Source organism: Trichechus manatus, unplaced genomic scaffold (assembly GCF_000243295.1).
Source record: "Trichechus manatus latirostris isolate Lorelei unplaced genomic scaffold, TriManLat1.0 scaffold00122, whole genome shotgun sequence".
Taxonomy (NCBI): Eukaryota; Metazoa; Chordata; class Mammalia; order Sirenia; family Trichechidae; genus Trichechus; species Trichechus manatus.
Genome location: NW_004444058.1, coordinates 1016643 through 1039551, shown reverse-complemented (window position 1 = coordinate 1039551; position 22909 = coordinate 1016643). Strand labels below are relative to the sequence as shown.

At 61.2% G+C, this 22909-nt stretch overlaps 1 protein-coding gene across 1 annotated transcript; it reads left to right on the top strand.

The window, feature by feature from the left end:
* The first annotated feature begins 4872 nt into the window (after positions 1-4872).
* ARHGEF16 (Rho guanine nucleotide exchange factor 16) lies at positions 4873-22356 on the top strand. Its single transcript, XM_004384315.1, has 14 exons — positions 4873-5445; positions 7706-7751; positions 8838-9004; positions 10644-10700; positions 11176-11336; positions 15718-15870; positions 16017-16146; positions 16798-16872; positions 17147-17239; positions 18951-19102; positions 19514-19702; positions 21069-21142; positions 21623-21724; positions 22217-22356. The coding sequence occupies exons 1-14, from the start codon at positions 4873-4875 to the stop codon at positions 22354-22356; spliced, it is 2112 nt and encodes a 703-aa protein (XP_004384372.1).
* The last annotated feature ends 553 nt before the right edge of the window (positions 22357-22909 follow it).

Below are 22909 nucleotides of genomic sequence, written 5' to 3'. Positions count from 1 at the left end.
GGTGTAAACATTAAGTGCTCAGCTGCGAACTGAAAGGTCAGCAGTTCGAGTCCACCCAGAGGCTCCTCAGAAGAAAGGCCTGGCAACCTACTTCTGAAAAACCAGCCATTGAAAACCCTGTGGAGCACAGTTCTAGTCTGACACACATGGGGTCACCAGGAGTCAGAATCAACTCCATGGCAACTGGTTTCGTTTTTGTGGTTTTGAGTGGAGTAAACAGTTAATGTACTCGGCTGCTAGCCAAAAGGTTGATGGTTTGAGTCTACCCAGAGGTGCCTTAGAAGAAAGGCCTGGTGACCTACTTCTGAAAAAGCAGCCATTGAAAACACCATGGAACACAGTTCTACTCTGACACACATGAGGTCGCCATGAGTCAGGGTCAACTCGACAGCAACTGGTTTACTATGGCTGCAGTCCTTGAAAGCCATCCTCCGCGGGATTTGATGGCTCTTTGGAGCTGGTGCAGAGTGGGGGGCCACTGCCCACATCCCTTGGTAGCACCCACTCTCCTTTCTGCCCTGAGTCCCGTGCCAGGCAGAATGGGCGCCCTGGGCAATGGCTTCCGGACCTTGGGTGGGGTCACCTGACTGGGAACGGAGGTCACACCCAGCAATGGCTGGCCCAACAGGTTCCCCATTTGGGTGTCTTCTGCCCCAGGAGCAAACTTTGCTCTCAACCTGGGGAGAGGCTGCTGCAGCCAACAGGCTGTGTGCGTAGGTCAGGGGTCAGGGAGAGCCGGGCTTGGACGGAAAGCCGACTTGGGGCCCTTGACACGGGTGGGGAGACAGCATGGGCGTGGTAAAGGAGGAGAGACAAGGACTGTGGATGGACAGGCAGGGGTCTCTGTGTAGGGGGCTCGTGGACACGCAGGGGTATTTGTTTGGTGGGTGGTGGAGCACAACAATGCTGCTGACCTTCGATGCTGCCTGTTCTTTATAATAGTGCAAAGTGCCTCCCAGGTTAAAATTGCCTTGTTGTTGTTAGGTGTCAAGTTAATTCAGGCTCATAATGACCCCATGTGACAGGGTAGAGCTGCCCCATAGGGTTTCCTAGGCTGTTTACAGAAGCAGATCAGTAGCTCTTTCTCCTGTGGAGCTGCTGGGTGGGTTCGAACCACCAGCCTTTCAGTTAGCAGCCAAGCCCTTAACTGTTGCACTGCCAGGCTTCTTTACAAGGGAAATCGGTCACATTAAGAAGAAAAGGACGCACTGAAGTTTAGCGTCTTCTGGCTATCTATTTGGGTGCATTTTGCTTGGAATGTGTACCAATGCAAGCCTAAAATAAACCCATTTCCCAGCGAGGCTGGGTAATGTCTCAACAGCATTATTCTGGGTGAATGAACCTTGGTGGTGCAGACACCACACCGCTCCCCCACCCCGCCCCAAGCCAGGCCCTGGACCAGCCAGGCCACACTTCACAGCCCCAGCTCCTGGGGGAGGGTGGCGTGACTGCTGCTGTCCTCGGGGCCCGGAATGTTCTGTGGAATGTGCAGGCTGCCCTCCCCGTGTGGGGGAGCCAGGCTCCACGGCAGCCCCTCCTTGGCCACAGAACAGGCTCAGCCGTACATGCTTTTCTGGGGTGGTTTTAGCAGAGAGCCGTGTTTTTGGAGACCTTGGTGGCTTCTGGCGCTGATCGGGGACACAACCAGGCTTCCTGGGTGCCTCACGGTGACCCCCGGCTGTGCTGTGATTTAGGTCAGTCATGTGGTGGCAGAGGGATTCCTGGGCCACAGCTTGGAACCTCCTGGGGGAGGCCCAGACCCAAGGCTGGCAGCTAGTGTGTAGATTGGGGGCTGGGACCCACTGGTGGATCTGGGTGGTGGTGCCCCCTGGGCCCGCTCACAGCCCTGCTTCCCCCCGGCAGTGTGTCCCTGCTGAGAGCAGGAGGGGCTGGTTCCCAAACCTCACTCCCACGGAACTGCCGGCAAATTCTAAGGTTGGCATTCTCTTCCAAGTCCACAAGGAAAATAGGAAGGTGGCATCACCTTGGGTAAGCTCTGAGTCCCGAGACTCAACCTCCAGGCGGGCCACCATGGGCAGGTGTCTTGGCGACCCTGGGCCTCAGTTTCCTTTCTTGCAGGCCTCTGACTGCCTTAGTGTCTGCAGAGTTCTGGGGCAACACATAGGAAGCCTGGCGAGTGGTGGCTATACTGCTTTTATCAGAAGAAAAGGAAAAAATTAACAGGCTGAGTTGTCTCCATGTTACATTTTCGCCCCACAAGGCTCCCCCCAACCCTGGTCATGCAGCATGCAGCCATCCTTGTTCCAGCTCAGGTTAGTCACGGCCACACAGAGGTGGCCCCATGGTGCAGGCTCTGTTCTACACCCTTTACACTGATTAGCCCATTGACTCTTCACAGTACCCTCCCAAAGCCAGTTGCAGTGGAGTCAATTCCGACTCATGGCAACCCCACGTGTGTCAGAGTAGAACTGCGCTCCATAGGGTTTTTAATGGCTGATCTTTTGGAAGTAGATTGCCAGGCCTTTCTTCTGAGGTACCTCTGGGTGGACTGGAACTTCCAACCTTTTGTTTAGCCACCCAGTGCTTACCTGTTTGCTCCTCCCAGGACTCCACAGTACTCTCAGGGGGTGGGTGTTTGTTGTTGTCCCCATTGTATAGATTCTAAAACTGAGACACAGAGAGCTGGCATTGCTTCCTTACTGAAGACATTAGTTTTCCACAGGTCCCAGGCAGAGCCGCCCCCTCACAGGTGTGAAGACCTAGCATGTGATAGGAGCCAGGAGCCCCTGTGGGTACTTGAGGAGTAGAGAGATGAGATGAGGGCCGTAGCAGTTTCCCAGGCTGCTGTAACAAAGTGCCACACAGTGAGTGACTTAAAGCAACAGAAATTTACCCTCTCACTGTCTGGAGGCTAGGAGTCTGAATTCAGGGTGTCAGCAGGGCCACGTTCTCTCTGGAGGCTCTAGGGGAGGATCCTTTTCTTGCCTCTGCCAGCTTCTGGCTTGACTTGTGGCTGCTCCAGTCTCTGCCTGCATTGTCACATGGCTGTTGTCTTTGGGTGTCTCTCTGTGCCTCTGTTTCCTTTTCTTATAAGGACACCAGTCATAAAGAGATTAGGACCCCCCTCCTCCGGTGTGACCCCACGTGAACTAATTATACCTGCAAAGACCTTATTTCCACACAAGGCCGGGTTCATAGCTCCCGGGGCTCAGACTTCAGCATATGTTCTGGGGGGACACAATTCAGTCCATTATAGTGACAGTGGGAGAACAGACCATCAGGATGGAGTGGCTGGAGGCTTGTAGTGCCTGGGGGACAGCGATGCCTCGTCAGTCAGGATGGGCCCAACTCTGCTGCAATAACAAGCAGCCCCGTAAGTGCTCACCAGCAAAGCCTTACTTCCCACTCCTGCTGCATCCCAAGTCAGCTGGGGGGCTGCGTGTCTCAGGCCCTCAGGGCCCCTGGCCAGTGCAACCCCATCATGACACCATGTCTGTGGTCACTGTAGCAGGGGAAGGGGAGATGGCAGATCATGCACTGGTACTTAAAGTCCTTGCCCGGGAGGGACACACATCCCTTCTACTCACATCATGTGTCATTGGCCAGAGCAAGTCACAGGCCACACCCTACCCAAAGGGGCAGGAAGGACAGCCACACTGTGCTTGGAAGGAGGAGAGGGAACCATTGAGGACAGCACTATGGACAGCATCAGGGGCTAGGCTGCTGTCTGTGCTGGTGCCAGGCCAGGGGCTGGAGGTGGGGCAGGTGAGGGATGACAGATTGGACAGAGGCAGAGGTGGGCTCAGGGGGAGGGCGGGGGTGGGGACACACGCTGCCAGGAGGGATGGGCCTGAGGGGCAATACACAGGTGGCGCCAGCACCACTGCCCATGCTGGGCAGGGTGTCCTGCGGCCATGGGCTCGGGGTCGGAGCTCTGCAAATGCCTGCCCAACTTCTGCATTTACGAACCCACAGTGACAAGGTGTAGCGGCACTCTTGGACTAGGTCCCAGATATTTCCTGAGGCGGGGATGGCCGGCCACATTCCAAACCCAGGAATGTGGGAGAGTGAGGGTGTGTTGCTGCCACATGGGAGGCCGTGTATAAGAAGGCTGGCTTGGTTGTATTGCCCGCCACGTGGGGTGGCTACAAGAAAGAGGGAATCTGACAGGCCAGGGGCCCATCCGGATCCACCGTGTCTTTGGCCAGGCCCCAGGCCCCTCTGGGTCACATGTGTTCCTTTGCACAATGGGAACAGGACAGCCCACGCCTCCAGGGCCAGACGTGATCATGCCCCTAAACCACCAAAGCAGAGCTGGCATGACGGCTTTGCGATGTTGCCATAAGACGGATGCTGTGGTCACACCACATGGTCTGACTCAGGCCTCAGGGAACTCCTCAGGACAGCGGGATCATCTCCATAGTGACCATGAGGGAGTCATCCCAAGAGCTGGGTGGCAGGCCAGGTGCCCCAGGAGGCTCGTGGCTGAGCTGGATTCCGGCCCAGGTCTGTGGGGCCCATCCACCATGTGCCCACACCCACCCGCCCAGCTCAAGGGGTTTCCTCAGCAGGCCTGCTGCCCACCAGACAAACAGGGTGGCCTTGCAGACCCAACCTCTGCCCCAGAAGATGGAGAACCGGCCACCTGCCTGGCCCTGACAAGCCCCTCAGCCCCGGGGAAGCACTTTGTGGTCATGGATGTGCTCATGGCTGGCTGCCACCAGCTGCCATGGTGGCCTTTGCTCATGGTGGCCTTTGCATGAGACTGTGGCCAGGGCAGATCCTATAAAGAGCAGGTGGTGTCAGGTGGGCTGGAGAGCGGTGTCTGTTCAACAGGTTCGAGGGAGCAATGCCCTCGTGGGCTGCCCTCACTCTGCCCTGTCCCTCCCCAGGCCCACGAGGCTGCCCAGCATGTCCCAGCGGCACTCGGACAGCTCCTTGGACGAGAAGCTCCTGGAATACCGCTTCCACTCAGAGCTGCGGCTTGATGCAAATGGCAGCCCAGCATCTGGGCTCCCCATGGTCCGGGGCTCCCTGCAGGTCAGGGATGGGACCATTTCCCAGCCTGAGACCCCAGCACCCCCAGAAGACGTGGAGGCACGGCCCATCGTCTTGAGCACACAGAGCCCTGCCGCCCTCAAGATGGGCACACAGCAGCTGATACCCCGGGGCCTGGCCGTATACAGCAGGGCGAAGGCACCAGCCCGCCACCAGAGCTTCGGGGCAGCCACGCTCAGCAAGGAGGCCGCCCGGCGGAGCCCGGGGCTCTTCTCGGTCCCCAGCTTCTCCTTGGACGACATGGACGTAGACACGGGCTCAGGGGGCACCCTGAGGCGGAACCTACGGAACCAATCCTACCGGGCGGCCATGAAAGGCCCGGGAACACCGGGCAGGGAGGGGGGCCCCACCCAGCTCAGCCCTCGGCTCCAGGCGCTGGCCGAGGAGCCCAGCCAGCCGCCCTCTCGATCCCAGATGAAACACAAGGTAGGGACCTCTCGTCTGGCTGGACGATGGGAGGGGGCTTGTAGGCAGGGAGGGGCCTGACCATCATCTTCATCGTGGCCGCTGTTACTTAGTGACCGCCTGTTGCTTGCAGGCATGGGGCTATATCCAGTTGGGCCCAGTGGCCAGGCTGTGTGCTGAGTGTAAAGGCAGTCCTTTCACAGATGAAGCAGCTGAGGAAGGTTGAGGATCTCACCCAGGCCCCACTCTGGAGTCCTCGCTCTCAGCCGCAGTGTTAAGCCTCTCTAAAGCAGGCTGGCTGAATGGCAGGTGTTTGTGATGAGTTTGTGGAGCACCGGCCCTGGCTCAGTCTGCCCAAGGGGCTCCATCCAGGGTCAGGAGAGGCTGGGCCACCAGCTCAAGCCTGCATGCCCCTGCAGCCGGCACTCAGGTACCTGCAGCCAGGAGGTTAGATGTCCCTGGGCCGCTGGACCCTGGTGTCCCTTGCCTGACTCGGGACTGGCCTTTGCAAGCATGTACATGAAGTTCAGGCCCCTACCCACCCCTGCTTGGTCTCCCACTCTGGTGGGCCCACAGACCGGCAGGGGATGGGATACGGGAGCTGATGGGGGCAGGAGAATCGAACCACTGGAGCTTCTCCAGCAGCCTGGAAGGTTCTCAAGGGTGGAGCACAGAAGCAGGCCTGGCCCCAGGCTTTTCTGTGCTGAGGCCTGCCCAGACCCCTTCCTGGAAGCCCCAGGCACTTGCTGCCTCCGTGAAGACCTGGGGTGGGGCCTTCCTGCTGGGTGAGCCTGGCAAAGTTCTGAACCTTCTTGAGCCCCAGCGTTACCATCTGTAAGTGCAGTCGACAAGAGCAAAACCTGGGGGGTCTCAAGAGGAGACAGAGTGGCCACGGGGGCCAAGGGCCATGCAGGGTGCTGGGAGGAAGGCATGCTGAGCAGTGGCGTCTGCTCTCGTTGCTGCCCCAACCCCCTCACCACGGCCTCCTCTGCCCATGGCTCCTGCGCTGACCTAGTGGTATCCTAGTCAAGCCATGGGGGCGACTGAAGTTATGGGCAGGGCCCCCAGTGCCCCTGCTGCCAACACTGTCCTCGGTCTAAAGAGACACCTGGTTGGGTGGTGGGACTGGCCTCCCCTCCAGGCCTGCCTGAGAGGCCTGGGTCCAGGACCCAGCTCAGGACCTCTGCTGCCATCCCTACACCCCAGGGATTGGCGCCCCACATGCTCTGCACCACCCAGGCCTGGCCTGCAGGCTTCATTCAGTCATTCGCTGTGGATTCCTGCTTTCAGCAAATGCTTCCTGAGCATCCACTCCATGCCCAGAGCTAGAGTTCTTAGCGCCCAGGGCAGTTGGGGAGCTGCGGACAGGGAGACATGTTGGACGGGGCGCTCACAGCCTTGGGGCCAAGAGAGGGTCCCAGAGGAAGGACAGGGGCAGGTACAGGAGGGCAGAGGCTGCAGCCTGTTCAGAGATCTGGGTAGGGGGTGGGGTGTGGACATCTGAGGAGGCCTGGAGGGGCTGCAGGGCTGAGGGTGCAGAGGCCGGCGTGGCTGGGAGTGCCGCACGTTCCAGACCAGCATGGGGAGTTCAGGCCCTGGCTTGTTGGAGAAACCAGCCCCTGCCTTCCCAGAACCAGCACGTCTGCGAGGTGGAGGAAATGGTGTGTCTCAGCCAGGAAGGGCGGGCTAGTGCTGGGCACCTAGCTGGGGGCCTCCTGAAGCCCTGCCCACCCATACTCACTTCCACCCTCCTGTCCTTCCTCTAGCAGCCTCTGGGTGCCCGGCCTATGCTGAGTGCCGGATACTCATGGGCCAGTCCCTGCTCTAACTGCCATCCCAGGTCCCTGGCTCCCAGGGACCCTGTCTGCAGCCTAATCCCACCTACCCCCCAGTGTCCCTTCTCAGTTCCCTCCCAGCCACACCTGTCCTGCACTGGGCTTCCCTTCAGGCCCACTCGTACTCCCAAGGCCCCACACCCCACTCCCCCAGCATTCCTCTCTACTATGTCAGCCCTGCCTCCTCCTCCAGGCAGCCCTCCAGAACCGCCAGCCCTCAGTCGCCTGCCTCTGCCTGCTCTGAGCCAAAGTTACACCTTGGCCGAGCCTCCTTGTCCCTGCTTGGCGACTCTGAGTCACCCCTTGTGGCATAGACGATTAAGCACCTTCTGCATGCCTGGCACAAGTTGAGCATGGGGTTTCTGGACTCAGAGCAGAAGGATCTCCATAGAGCTGCCCCTGTCCTTGGCCTTGCTGATGTGGTGTATGTCTCTCATTTGCTGCAGAAGACGATAGGGCGGAAACGTGCACACAAGGGCTCCTTCAAGGATGGTGAGTGTGGCTATGGAAATGGGCTGGGCTCAGGCCCCAGTGGGAGCTGGTCTTGGGCTGCCGCTCACCTCACCACTGGGGCCGACCTGGGTTGCAAGGCCTCCTGGGCTTGGTGGCACAGAGGACCTGCTTACTGGGATCCTTCTGCTTCCAGGGGCTGGAGCTCTCAGGGCTGGGCTGATGGCTCTGGAAAGGTCTAGAATGTTTGCTGTGAATACCATCCATGAAATCCCAGGCGCAGGGGACAGACAGAGCTCCCAGGAGACGTTTGTCAGGCACCCCATGTGTGTGCCGAGCCCATCGTAGCTGTGCTGGGGGGCCAAGGCTGAGTGAAATGGGCACAGAATCTCTGCTGGATGCTGTGCGGGGAGCCACAGAGGTCTCGGGGGGCCCAGAGGATGTATGTTAGCCTGCTGAGGGTGGGATGCCAGCAGAACCCCCATGGGGAAGGGCCAGACATACATGTCCCTCTAGCCAGGTTGGGGCATTTTCCAGGTGTGAAGGGCTGGGAAGACATGGGCATTGGGGCCGGACCAGGGACTGCCTTTATCGTGAAGTTTGGGGACAGGATGGGGTCCATCCAGGAGGGCCCTGCCGGCCTGCCTGCCCTCAAGTCTTGGATGGGGCTCCTGGTCTGCGAGGGGGTGTCGGGGCCCAGGCCTCCTCCATGCACACCTGGGGGAAAGGTGTCCCAGGAGAATGGCAGGGATGGCATGAGTCTCAGAGCGAAGAGTGGGAGGGGGACATGAAGGGGTTACCACAAGGGCTTGGGGCGCCCAGCCAGAGGGCCTGTGGGACCTGACCTTGGGACAGCCCCACCCAGAGCCTCCCCAGGCCCCTCAGGCACTCAGATTGGTCAGCTTGGCCCTACTTAGAGGTGCCACATTCTGCACGGGGCTGCCACCTCTCCTACCCTGACCGCCATGGAAGCCAGCTGGCCTGAGGGTGGCCTGCTCTGGGGGACCCTGCGCCGTTTGTTGCTCACAGGGGCTCTGGGGGCCCCTCAGGAGGGCTCAGCCTGTGGGTTTCTGGAGGGCCAGGCCTCAGAGCCCCCCAGCCCACAGGTAACACTCCCCCTCTCCGCAGACCCCCAGCTTTACCAGGAGATCCGGGAGCGGGGCCTGAACACCAGCCACGAGTCGGATGATGACGTGCTTGAGGACAACACCAGTCTCAATGGCCCCCAGAAGGTGGACACCATTGTGGTCAAGAGCTACCGGCCTGCACAGGTCACCTGGAGCCAACTGCCCGAGGTAGGGTCTATGAGGGCAGCCAGGAAGGGAGGCTGAGGTGGCCCTGTGGCAGACCCTCTCTCAGCTGTGGTGGTTCACTCAGCCCTGCCCACCCCCAAAGTGCCATGTCAGTGCCTGGCTGGCCTGGGACACTCCCTCCTGGTGCCCCAGAGCCATACTGCCATGCTGGCCTGAGTGGGGAGAGAACAGCGAGCAATGTATTTGCCTTCCGACACATGTGCCCTGCTCACACTGACCTGCCAGGAGTTGGGAGCACAAGAGCCCCATCTTCCCAGGGGCCACACCAGGAAAGGGTTGGGAGGGTCAGCAGGAGGAGGCAGCAGGGAAGGCAGTGAGCCCTGGGCTGGGACTCAGCTGGGGCAGCAGCTTGGCCGTAGCCCCACGGCCAAGCTGCTGCCCCACCCTTCTCCCTTTCAGCGTCTGAGAACGGGGTGCCATCCTGCCCTTCATGGTTGTAGGGGCTCGGTGGACAGTATGGGGAACGGAGCCCTGGTGCTCTGAACAAGTGCAGGGCAGGAGGCTGCAGACAGTACCCAGGAGGGCATGGCTGCAGCCAGAGATCAGCAGACTGGTGACCGAGACCCTGATGGTGCCATAGGGTGGGGACGGCAAGCGGGTGGGTGGTGCCTGGCCCTGTGTGGAGGCCGTCAGCCAGGGTGTCTGCAGCATAAGGGGCTCCTTGTTGTCCATCTCCATGGGAGGCAGTGCTGTGTCTGCCCCCCATGCTCCATGCCATTGCTGTGGGACCTCTGGCCAGGGAGAGCCAGCATGGGGTTGGGGAGTCCCACCCCAGCAGAGGGAGAGATCTGGAAATGCACGTTTTTTTTCCACCTGCCAAGCGCAGCTGGGTTCCAGGAGCTGGGGGGAGGGGCTGTTACCTCTCCCCGGTCTGGGGTGGGGTCCAGGGATCCGTGCCAGGGAAAGCTGCAGGAGATTCTGACCCCAGCCTGGAAGATCTCGGCGGAGTCACAGGGCTGGAGGAGGAAGGCGGGAGGGGCTGGGCCCCCAGCCCACTAAGGAACTGAGTACAACGGCGTGGCCCTGCAGAGGGCACCCTGGGTGGTGCGGCAGGCCTGGCCTGATTCAGCTGTGCAGGGACAGGGCTCAGTGGCCCAAGTGAGCCACACTCCTGCCAGAGTGCCTGCAGGGTAGAGGCTTGGGGCAGGCAGTGATCTGTACTTCCATGCAAGGGCACTGACTCACCTGGCCCAGGTGGTGTCTGAGTCATGGCCTCACCTGGAGCTGAGCCCTCACAGCCTGTCCAGGGGCACCAGCCCCACTGGCTCCTGGGCAGGCTCCTGTCTCCCCATCCCTGGCGCAGACCCGCAGATGAGGTCGGGGGCGCCAGCCTTTCCCTCGGGACCATCACGCTTTCCTGGGCTGCCCCAGGCTCCTTGGAGGCAGTGCCCAGGGTAGTCTCCACAGGGAAGCAGGGGCGGTACCTGCCAGCCCAGAGGCCTGTCTCCCAGCACTCCCACCTACAGCCGTTCTTCGGGTGACCGTGCCCAGGCCACCCAAGCTCCCACCTTCCCGGGGCCTCTGTTCTCCCTGTGGGCTCCGGTCTGGTAGGGGGCAGGGCAGGGAGGGGACAGGAGGTGGGAGCTCACTGTGTCCCTCCCCGGGCTGTTTGCCCTCTCAGGTGGTGGAGTCGGGCATCCTGGACATGCTGCCTGCAGAGGAGCGCAAGAGGCAGGAGGTGAGGGGGGGCGCCTGGGGACGGGGGACCACGGACACAGGGACATTGTGCACTTGGTGCTTCTGGGGCGGGCACCCCCGTGAGGGTGGAGACCATTGTGGGCGTCTCCCTTATGCCAGGCCCGGCCTGAGCCTTCTATTGCATGTCCCTGACTCGAGGCCCTCGGGTAGGGCTCCTGTCACCCCCTTCTTGACAGGGCAGGGGGTATCCTGGCCAGGGTCACATGGCTCATGGGCGACTGAGCCTGCGTGCAGGCCCATGCCGGGCCCATGTCCAACAGTGGCCGTCCTGCCAGCCCTGCCCGGTTGTCTGTCCGGGTGTCTTGCCCACTCCTCGTACCCTAGATTGTCTTCTCGTCTGTGCCCCGTTCCCAGCATGCCCCCGTGCGCTCCCTTGTGGGGTGAAGCGGTTCCTTCGGGGGGCCTGGTGCACGTGGTGGGCTGCATGGCCCAGCGTCTCTCTCTCTCTCACCCAGGCCATCTTTGAGATCCTGACCTCGGAGTTCTCCTACCAGCACAGCCTGGGCGTCCTGGTGGCCGAATTCCTGCATTCCAAGGAGCTGCGGGCCACGGTGACCCAGACCGAGCACCACCATCTCTTCTCTAACATCTTGGACGTCCTGGGGGCCAGCCAGAAGTGAGCTCGTGCCCCAGCCCCCGCACACCCATACGCCTGCGGTTTCTGGGCCTCCAGCACCAGGGTGGAAGGTCGGGGCACAGGGAGACCTCGGGTCTGCATCTGCAGCCCTGAGGCCACCAAGAGCGGGTCCCAGGGCTGTGCTGGGCACCAGGGCTGTGGGGATCATGGTGCCCCCTCACCCAACCATTCACACCAGGTGGAGTGCTCTCAAAGGGCATGGCCACCCCTCTGGTGGGCACAGAGGGCCGCCACAATGCCTGCAGTACAGGCGGGGAGTCTAGGCTGGTGCTGGCAAGGATGTGGGGCCCACAGGCTGGACTGGAGCCAGGCCACTTGCCCGACTCAGACGCGGCCTCAGGTTGCAGCCATCGGGTCTTGTTCTGCCCAGCGGTGTCTGGTGGCCCTGAGCTGGCCACCGGCTCTGGTTGCAGGACTCGGGGGTGGGGAGGAGGGCTGGGTGCGTGCACAGGAGTGTGTGTGTATGCATGTGTGTATGCACCTCTGAAGGGCTCAGGCCTGCAAAAGTGTGTTTGTAAATATGTGTGTTTACCATGAGGAGGGCATGGACACAACTGTGTGTGTGTATACTTACCCTGTGGAGGGTGCAGGCCCGTGTGTGTGTGTGTGTGTGTGTGCGCGCGTGTGTGCGCGCGCGCGCGCGTTTACCCTGTGGAGGGCCCAGGGCCATGTGTGCGTGTGAGGGTGTGTGTGTGTATTTTACGCTGCAGAGGGCCCAGGTCCACATACATGTGTGTTGTGAGGGTGTGTTTGTGTTTACCCTGTGGAGGGCCCAAGCCCACGTGAGTGTGTGTTGTGAGGGTGTGTGTGTGTTTACCCTGTGGAGGGTGCAGGCCCTCGTGTGTGTGTGTTTAGCCTGTGGAAGGTGCAGGCCCACTTGTGTGTATATGTGAAGATGTGTGTGCGTTTACCCTGTGGAGGGTGCAGGCCCGTGTGTGTGTGTGTGTGTGTGTGAGGGTGTGTATGTGTTTATCCTGTGGAGGGTACAGGCCCTCGTGTGTGTGTGTGAGTGTGTATATTTACCCTCTGGAGGGTGCAGGCCCACATATGTGTGTGTTTTGAGGGTGTGTGTATGTTTACCCTGTGGAGTGCGCAGGCCCATATGTGTGTGTGTATGTGAGGGTGTGTGTGTGTTTACCCTGTGGAGGGCCCAGGCCCATGTGTGCGTGTGAGGGTGTGTGTGTATGTTTACCCTGTGGAGGGCGCAGGCCCACGTGTGTGTGCGCGTGAGGGTGTGTGTATTTACCCTGCGGAGGGCCTAGGCCCACGTGTGTGTGTGTGTATGTGTGTGTGTTTACCCTGTGGAGGGTGCATGCCCACAGTACACTGTGTGGACTCACCCCCTCTGCCCTGATCCCCCAAGACCCCGGCTTATCCAACCCCCAGCCTCAGCCGCCTCACTAGCCCGGAGGGCTGCCACCGCCCTGGCTGGTGGGGTCAGTGGCATGATCGGGTGGGCACAGTGCCCAGAACCCAGGCGGGACATACTCTCCAAACATGGTGGATGCTGGTTATCAGTGTCTACCCCGCTCCTGCTGAGCCCCACCCAGGAATCTGCTTCCTGTGGGCCTCCCACCCAGGGACGTGTCAGGCTGTGGGCGGGGGGTGGGTGACCGTCGTCCCTGAGGCAGGGACTTCAGTAACCGGCTGCCATGGAAAGTTCTCAACCCCGCACCCACCCCCTGCCTGGTCCTGACCCTTTGTTGTGCAGGTATCCACATATGAGGGAGGGGGCCAAAGGCCTGCCTGTCCTCTCTTCTGACCTCAGCAGGGTCTCTGACTGTCCCCCAGGGGGGACGGGGGCCAGGACGCTCCGATCCCTCCCCAAGCTGGGCCCTACAGCAACTCCTTGCCACTCGTGGCAGAGCCCCCTCCACCCCTGAGAATTGACGTTATTTTGGATCAGCAGCTGACCGCCGCTCCTCAGACCTTTCTCAGGCCCCGGAAACCTGCAAGTCACCCAGATGTGGTGCTGACCGCCCCACCCACCCACACACGCACACGCATGACCCTGCATCTGGCAGCGGGGGCTGCCGCTCCCATGGGTCCTTGTCTGTGGGGACCGCAGTCCCTGATGCTGATGCACTGTCCCCAAAGTAGGCGGGCTGGCCTGAGAATGTCCCACTTACAGGAAGCGTGCTCCCGGAGTTGGTGGAGGATCAGGCTGAGGACCAGAGAGCAGGGACTGCCTGAGGGACCCCTACCTGCCTCCAAGCCAGGCCTGGTTCCCCTCCCCCAAGGCCGTCACCAGGCCCAGCCCCCACTGGCCCTGATAACTGAGTGAGGCCTGAGCCTTCTAGGCGGCAAGTGGGGCACCGACTGATAGGCTCACTACGGAGTGGTGCCCCTGCCCCAGGTCCAGGGCAGGCTGGAGGGGAGGGTCCCTTGGTGCCCTGGAAATCTCTGCCAGCCTCAGAATCGGAGAGCTGTGACCTCCTCCCGGCCCCACCCCCACATGTCCTCCTGGGCTGGCAGGACCAGTCTGTCCCTCGCCTTGTGTGAGCCCTTGTGTGGGCCAGGCCAACCAGCTGGAGAAGGCACGGCCCCACATCCCATTGTCTTGCCGCCGCACACTCCCTTGCCACTGTCAGACTGTTTGCAGGGGAGATAGAAGGTGAGGGATGGGGCAGGCTTGCCTCCATGTCTCATGCGAGGGGACTCTGCCCTCCACCCTTCAGATGTTAGCCTGGCTATCTCTGTCCTCAAGATAGGCCACCGCTGGCAGGGCTAAGCGGATCAGTAGGGTCTCGAACACAGAACCAATCGACGAGGCCAGGAGCAAAATCATCAGGGCCTCAAACACAATCGACTGTGGGAGAGGCGCCGGCTGTCAGGGTGAGATTGGGCTTAGGCCGAGAGGCCGGCAGCGCAGAGGGCTTCTCAGAGGACAAATTGCTCAGGAGGGGAGCTGCCATTCTGGGCCCTGCTGACGCGGCAAGGCCTGGAGGGGTGGTGGGGCCATGGGGCTCGGCACCTTCAGGGTCTGCACGATCCCATGGCCCTGCCTGGCCCCGTCCAGTGGCTCCATCCCCATCTCCCTGGGCCTAGGTCCATGTACATGGAGGCCCAGAGGAAGCCCAGCCGGGCCCTGCCCCCAACCCTTAGCCAGCTTGCTCACAGCAAGATACACCCTGCAGAGAAGGTGGGTCTCCTGCATGCTTGGAGCACAGCCCCTTGGAGTTCCAGGGATGAGAGTTCCAGGTTAGCCCCTCTGCCTGACCAGGAGGCTGGGCAGTTTGCATCTCCCCTGATTTGTGGGCAGTTTCTATCCCTGCGCTTGTTTCTGCAGTGGAGGGGTGGGCACAGGGCTCAAAATCTTCCCAGCTGGATGCTTCCCTGGGGACCCAGGGGGGCAGGGTGAGCACTCTGCAAGGTGGCCCAGGGGCTGGACCATTCTGCAGCATTCTGCGCCCCCTTCCCAGCATGCCCAGCCATGGGGATGTGGCTCCTACCATTAGGGGGTCCCAGGAGCACTGCCCGGCGGGTTTGGGGGAGGTCCCAGCCAGCAGGTCCCAGCCTCACGCTGCCTAACCCTGCCATCCGGGCAGGCCCATTAGCCAGTCCTCAACACTTCCCTGACCTCAGGCAAGCCCCTCCCCTTCCCTGGGCCTCAGTTTCCCTTCCAGCCAGATACAGGGTCTGGGCTTGTCCATGGTGCTCAGTCTCCCCGCCCTGTGCTAGACTAAGGTGAGCAGGGCCCGGGTAGACCATGGCAGTTCTGACCCACGGCCCAGGGAACCAAGGCAGGCGGGGCTTCCAGTTATGAGGTCTCTGCCCAAGGTCTCTGTCCCAATGCCCCTCAGAATCAAATGTTCATCAAAACGTGGCCTTAGGTTTGGCCACAGTTACACACCCAGTTATTTTGAGTTCACAGAGCTGATCTTTCATAGGGTTGTCCTGGGACAGCTGTGACTTAACAGCTGCTAGGCCCTGGCCTGGCTCCCATCTGGGGTTCCATTCAGCTTAGACAGTGACCCACTGAGCCCCAGCCACCTCTGGGAGCCCAGCTTATCCTCTGCCAGGCACAGTGTGTGTGCAAGTACATGTGTGTATGTGCATATTCATGTATGTGCATATTCATATGCATGCACACATGTGCATTCATGAATGTGTTTATGTGTCTGCATGTGTATTTGTGTGTACGTGCATTTGTGTGTATGTGTGTGCATGTGTGTGTTGTGCATGTGTATGCATGCATATTGGTGCATGTGTATATGTGTGTGCACTGTGTTCCTGTATGTGTGTGCACTGTATGTTCATGCATGTGTGTGCATGTGTGTGCATGCATATGTATGTGTGTGTTTGTGTGTAAATGTGTGCGCACCAGGACCATGCCCTCACCCCCACACCACCCCCATAGGTTTTTCGAGGACCTGGAGCAGCGGCACAAGGAGCAGGTGTGCGTGGACGACATCAGTGACATCCTGGAGGAGCACGCTGAGCGACACTTCCAGCCCTACGTGGTCTACTGCTCCAACGAGGTCTACCAGCAGCGCACCCTGCAGAGGCTGATGTGAGTGCCCATCCCCAGGGCCCCGGGAAGCCTGGGCTCGGACAGGGATCGCCCCTTGGTCTCCTAAGTGCTCTTGCTTGCAGCCTAGTCTCTAGCTCCTGCCTGGTTTCTATGGGGCCTCAGGAATGCTGTGTCCTCTGTTGCAGAAGCAGCAACGCCGCCTTCCATGAGGCCCTGCAGGAGATCGAGCGGCAGCCTGCATGCGGGGGCCTGCCCATGATCTCCTTCCTCATCCTTCCCATGCAGAGGGTGACCCGGCTGCCCCTCCTGATGGACGTGAGTCTGGGCTGGGCCCGCTAGAGCACCCCGCTCAGGGCCAGCTCTGCTGTCTCCTTGCTCCTTGGCCATGCTTCGCCTCGCTGTTGTTTCAATGATTGTGGTGATGGTCACGAGGTGACTTTAATAATAGTAATAATCAGTGGCTGATGTAACAACCGTGCACTGTACATGCTCCCCCTGCCAGTGTTTCCATGTTGATGAGTCGAAACTGGTGCTGCCCAGACCCCTGCATGCCAGTGGTCCCGGCTGGGGCCGCCTCCTGCTCTTTCCCTGACCCTTGAGGCTGGTAGGCACCACGAGGGTCATCCCCACGTCGTGGGTGAAGAACAGAGGCTCAGGGCTTTCGTGGCATGGTCAGCCCACGGGACAGAGATGGGGACAAGCAGAAATGGGGGCTGCCTGGGGGCCTCCCCAGGCCGGATGGAGAGGGCCAAGGATAGGACAGGGGTGTCCTAGAGGGGATGTGTCAGCTCCAGGGGCCCCATCCAACATGGCCTGACCTGGCTGGAGCCCTGGGCAGTGCAGTGGCTGTTTGGGGGGTTGGCAGGAGACCCCTGGAGGCCGACCTTTGACCTACGGGCTCTTGTGTTGGAGGGAACCCCTGCCCCATGCAGGCTCCTGGCCCTCACATTGGTGCCTTCTCTCCAGACACTCTGCCTGAAGTCGCAGGGCCACCCAGAGAGGTACAAGGCTGCCAGCCGCGCCATGAAGGCCATCAGTAAGGTGAGGCTGGGTCTAGGCAGAGGCTGGCCTGAGTTCTACCTCCCTCCACCACTCAAGGGGTGTGGAGACACCAAGGGAGGGGCCAGGAGGGATCTTAGATTATCTATCCCGAGCTTTCCATGGTATCGATGGGGAAACTGAGGCCCAGAGCAAGAGTGGAGCTCGCCCCAGTCCATCGGTGGACCAGGATCGTGCCCAGCACCCCCTCCAGGGCTGGTGGGCGGTGGGGCGCCCTGCCACCCCCCAACATCCACGCATGCATCCTGCCTGGCAGTTGGTGAAGCAATGCAACGAGGGTGCACGCACGATGGAGCGCACAGAGCAGATGTACACGCTGAACAAGCAGCTCGACTTTGGCAAGATCAAGGTGAGCTGGCAATTCATGCTACCTCCCGCAACCCCCGCCTTCCCAGGGCCTCTGCCAGGCCTAGCTTTCTGCCATCCTAGGCCTAAAGTTAGGGTCACACCTCCCAGTGTTAGGGGTCACACCCCGGGGGTCAGGGCTGCACACAGGCCTGTAGGACGGGTGCCACGTTGGGCAGTGTGCCTCTAGCCCCACTTGGGTGGGTCCCTTTGCCTCCCTGGCCACACATGCTCAGCTTCCCAGCCCTCCCTTTCTGGCCTGTGCCCCCCACCCCCAGGGCTGCCCAGGCAGCGGGGGACCTGGGCCAAGTGGCCAAGCCTAAGGCACGGTGGGCAACGGGCCCCAATTAGCCCAAGACCAGTGGGGATGGCGGCCTCAGCCCAGCTCGGGTTTTAAATTCCCCGTAAGGCCAGGACTTGTCCTTAGGTACTGGGAGAGGGAGGGCTGGACAACCCTAGACTTCCCTTGCAAGCAGGCAGGGCTCAAACTCCTCTGTTTCCCGGGTCCCCCGTGATCCCACAGGCTGGCTTCATCCCTGTGTTGTCCAGGGGATAGCCACCCCAGAGAGTGGGCCAGTGCCCCACCGTAGGCACCGAGTCACTCGGGCTTCCGCCCCCTGCTGGAAGGGCTCCCGTGGGAGGTCAGGGGACACGCGAGGAGCAGACAGCCCCACCTGTGAACAGCTGCGCCCCAGGAACCAAGGGTCTGAGGCTGCTGGGCCTGATTCTGGCCACCCCAGTCTAGCACATCCAGAAGGGACCCTGCCCCCTGAGGCTTGGCTCCCCTCCCCACCAGAGCTGCCTGCCTGCCAGTGGGCCAGCCTTGTTTATCCATCAACCAGGTGACCCGCGGACTTCAATGAGGAGGCTGGAAGCTCGGCGGGGAGTGGGGGTCAGTGTGAGGTCGGGGACCAGGCAGGGTCAAGCCAAGGAGTTTGCACAGGGAGCCGATTGCTCCCTGCACCCATTCTTCCCGTCCTGCCTGCCTCTGGCCCATCAGACCCCAGAGCACTGCTCCCCTCTTGTGTTTCCCTCACCCCCTTTCTGGCAGGCTCTGGGTAACTGGGCATCCCAGCTGGGCCCCCCAGCACCACACTCCATGCCCAGTGTATTCTGTGCCCCACGGGGACCCCCACTGCCTCCTGTAGACCACCCTCATCCTGCACCCCCGCCAGCACCTGGTCTATCTCGCTCATCTTTCCAACACCCTTTGCCGGGCTAACTCAGCCCCACATTGACCACACACCCCAGGGCCACCCTGTCGGCGGGAGGGCAGGTCAGTGCCAGCCCCATGCCTAGCATGAGTGCTGTGGGGGCCCAGCATGGCGGGGAGGGGAGCCCCTGCCCTGCCAGTGCCCCTTACTTATCCAGCCCAGGGTGAGGACAAGCCCCCAGATGCCAGAGCAGGGCCATCCAGGCAGGCTGTCCTTGGTGCTCCTGTGCCCAGCCCTGGACCAGGCCTCATGCCCAGCCTGGGTGGAGCATACAGTAGGTGCTCCGTCAGCCTTGGGGCCTGGCTGAGGCTGCTGGCCACCTGAATGGCCCTTTGTTTGAGGCCTGGATGAAGCTATGTTCCCTGCCGGGCCGGCTAGCTGGGTCACCTGTTCTTAGGACAGGATTTGTTACCAGTCTGCAGCCCAAGGTCAGTCCTTCTGGGCCGCACACCCTGACCCCCACCCACTCGGGGCCTTGCTCACCCTCGGCCCTGTCCCCAGTCCCTCGCGCTCATCTCCGCCTCCCGGTGGCTGCTGAAGCGTGGAGAGCTCTCCTTGGTGGAAGACGCCGGACTCTTCCGAAAGATTGCCAGCCGGCTGACTTGTTACCTATTCCTGTTCAACGATGTTCTGGTGGTCACCAAGAAGAAGAGGTGGGCCTGCTTCTGGGGAGAGCTGCTGCATCCCACTATGGAGGGGGTGACACCGAGATGGGGAGTGAGGCTGCAGCCCCGGCCTTGGACTCAAGGAGGGGGGCTGGGGCCAGGTCAGGGTGGGTAACCCTGTCCCAGCCTGGTCTGTCCACAGCCGCCTGGGCCCCTCTGCTCGAGGACACACACCCTTCTGCTTGGCTCTGGCTTCTGCCTGCAGACCCTCGGTGACCTGACCGTGCTTGACCTCTGTTCTCCATGCTCGGGGGGTGGTGGGTGGGTAGTAGCTCCTCTGGAACAGACCTTCGGGGCCAGGCCCTGGCTGCTGCAGACGGAGTGGGAGGGCAATGCTCTGAGGCTGCCTGCCCCAGGCCCGCGTCTGCAGCATCCAGCTGATGGCCTGATTCCTGACAGCGAGGACAGCTATGCAGTCCAGGACTATGCCCAGATAGAACACATCGAGGTCCAGAAGATCGAGCCCTCGGACTTCCCTCTGCCGGGCAGCAGCAACCGCACCTCCTCTGTGCCGTACTCCTTCTTGGTGACCATGCTGCGCAACAGCGAGGGCCGCCAGGAGCAGATCCTGCTTTCCACCGACTCTGCGTAAGACCCACCACTCAGGCCCCAGCTCCCAGCATTGCCCATTTGGCTGTAAGCTCCAGAAGGGCGGGGTCCATCAGCTCAGCATTATTTGTTCCCCAAACGTCTGCTGAGCACCTACTGCATGCCCGGCACTGGTGTGTGCCAGGGATGGGGCAGGAGCACACAGCCAGCACTGGTGTGTACCAGGGATGGGGTCGGAAGGGCTGACAGCCTTGTTCTTGTGCAGTTTACATTCAAAGGAGAGGACACACGTACAAAATGAGGAACTGGTGGTGGTGGGGTAGTGGTGAGCATAGCTGCCCTCCAGGACAAGTAACTGAACTTTCTAGTATATGAGAAGGGTAAGGACTAAGGGGAAAAATTAGGCAGGAAAGGGAGCCCCAAGTGGGGGAGCTGGTGGCAAAGGCCTCATGGACACTGTGAGGTCTGGGTCAAAAACCTGCGGGAGAGAGGACACCGTAGGCACCTGGGCAGGAGTGTTGCTGGCGGAGTACAGCCGTGCAAAGGCCCTGAGGCAGGAGTACCAAGGCGGACAGTGAGCCAGCGCAGGGGAGTGTCAGGAAGGCAGGGCCCCCAGCATGTAGAACAGGTGTGGCACACAGTGGGGCTCCGTCAACGTTGTGGGAGGGAGGAAGGGGCTTGGACCTCGTGTCTCCTCCAAGCCGTCCTGCAGGGCCAGCACGGGCCTCCCTTCCAGACGAGGAGACTGAGGCAAGTGTGTTGAACAGCAGGATGGTCAAGGAGCAGGGATCTCGGGCCCAGCGCAGGGAAATGGGCTGCCTGGGGCCAGCAGGCTGGGTACTGGGTCTGCAGCTGCCCCCTGGCCCCATAACCCTGGGCAGGTGTGACTTGGGAGCGGCTTGCCTGGGGCGAAGCCCACCCTGCCCTTGGCCCACCTTCTGACCAGCCCTTTCTGTGTCCCAGCAACCTTGATGTGCGGTGGGGAGACGGCCTGAGCACAGGGGTCATCAGGAGGTCTGAGGAGGCGTCCGTCTGGAATGCCTGGCTCAGGCCCTGCCCACAGGGGATGCTGGGCAGTGAGTGCTGAGGTGGGTGGTTAGATGGTATCACCTTCCTCAGCATCCTCACACCATCCCTGGTGCCCATCGCATCCAAGGGCTGTGGGTGGCACACTTTCACACCCCCAGCCACCCCCAGGGAGGGGACAGGGACCCTCGAGTTCTGTGGCTGTGGCTGAGCCTATAGCAGCAGGGACTCCGGATGGGAAGCTGAGGGACCCCTCTCCATCTTCCCATTGTGCCACACAGGAAGTGACCTGTTGGGGGCCAAGTTGAGGGGTCATCAGCTGGGAAAGCCAAAGCCAGGCCAGCCTCAGGGCCTCACTCATGCTCTCTCTGGTCCGCAGGAGTGACCGGGCACGGTGGATCACAGCACTGAGACACAGAGAGAGACAGTGGCAAGGTCATGCCAACAAAGGAGGTGAGCTTAAGGACAGGGGCACATAGCCCCCTTCCCAGCCTGGAGAGAAGGGGCATGGTCCAGCCCTCTGTGCCCACCACAGCCTGAGTCCAGGGCAGCCTGCCCAGGTGAGGGGACCCAGGCATGCTCAGGGCCTTGCCCATCTGCAACGGGAGAGAACACGACTCCATAGCTGGGAAACTGAGGCTCGTGCCACAGGGCGGCTGGCCCTTAGGTCTGTCACCTTAGAGGCTGGGAGCTTTGGCCCAAAAAGTGGAAGCAGCCTGTCCCACAGCCTCTGGAGGGGCCGTCTTAGCCCGCAGTCAGCAAGCTGCCACCTCTCCGTGTCCGGGGACTCCCAGAGGCTCCCCAGCCCCACTGGGACTCAGCCCCTGGACATATAAGCTGGGAAGGGTGGACCCTGCCCGATCAGGGAGCTGCAGAGCTCCGGGGCCTCTCCCCTGGTGGTCCTGGTTCTGATGCCTCTTCCCCACCCCGCAGACCTGCTGCAGGTGGAGGTCACCAAGGCCTACTTTGCCAAGCAGGCGGACGAGGTGTCACTGCAGCAGGCGGACGTGGTCTTGGTCCTGGAGCAGGAGGACGGTAAGCGTGGCAGAGGCTTGCAGGCAGGGGGCAGGGGCTGAGGGAGTCTCTGGGGCCCAGAGGAGGGCCCTGTAAGCAGAGGTGGGCAGTAGGTAAGGCATGCATTCTTGGGGTTTTACTGAAGGCCCTGCAGCAGGCTCCCTCAGGGGCTCTCATGTCCCTATCAGCGGTCACAAGCTGGCTGGCTGGCAGTCTTCTCTCAGGCTGGGAGGAGAGGGGTTTCCACTACTCCCTGGGGGTGCCCCTCAGCCTGGGGGCGGTAGCTCCTTCCAGGGAGGAAGGAGCCCTCAACCTCCTTCCCTGTGACCACACCATGAACAAAAGTGCTAATGCCCAAGCCCGTCACTGGTCACCTCTGTCCCATTTCTCCTGTGTGGCTGAAGGTCTAGTGTTTGACTGCCTGCCTTGGCGTCTTCTGGAGCCGCAGCTCAGGAGCTCTGGGGGTGCCACCATCCAGAGCAGGCCCCTCTCACCACCCCTTCTTCTGCTCAGGCTGGCTGTACGGCGAGCGGCTGCGGGACGGGGAGACAGGCTGGTTCCCCGAAGCCTTTGCCCGCTCCATCACCAGCCGCGTGGCCGTGGAGGACAATGTGCGTAGAATGGAGCGGCTGCGCATGGAGACAGATGTGTAGACAGTCATTCAGCACCTTGGGGGCTGCAGCTGTGGACTAGCTAGTGCCTGGGGTTCAAGGAGCACCTGGCTTGTCCCAAGGGCCCTGATGGTGCCTGTGTCTTCCCCGAGGCCCCTCCCCCGGACACTTCACAGGAAAGGTCCACACTGCCCTCCTCGGAGGCACTCCCAGGCGATCAAGGGGCAGGCCACGCCAGGTCTGACCTCTGCAAGTCCAGCTGGAAGAGCCCACCTGGGCCCCACCACCGTTTCCATCCCCCCACCCCAAGCTCCCAGCTCCTAGCTGCCCAGGGTGTGGCCTTCCTGGCCCTGTACCCCATGCATTCCCCAGGGGGTTATGCTAACATGGGGTGATCAGAGAGGACAATGTGGGGCCCATGCCCTTCTGCTCCCCCAACCTGTGTGGTACAAGGAGCCCCCATCCCCACCCCCGTGGTGCCCAGGGCTGCTCCATCGTCCAAGAGGAGGGCCAGCCAGGGAGGGGGCCTGCAAGGCCAGCCTGGTAATTGTATCTTTGAGGTTTCCAAATAGAGTATTTCTTTAAAACCTGGATT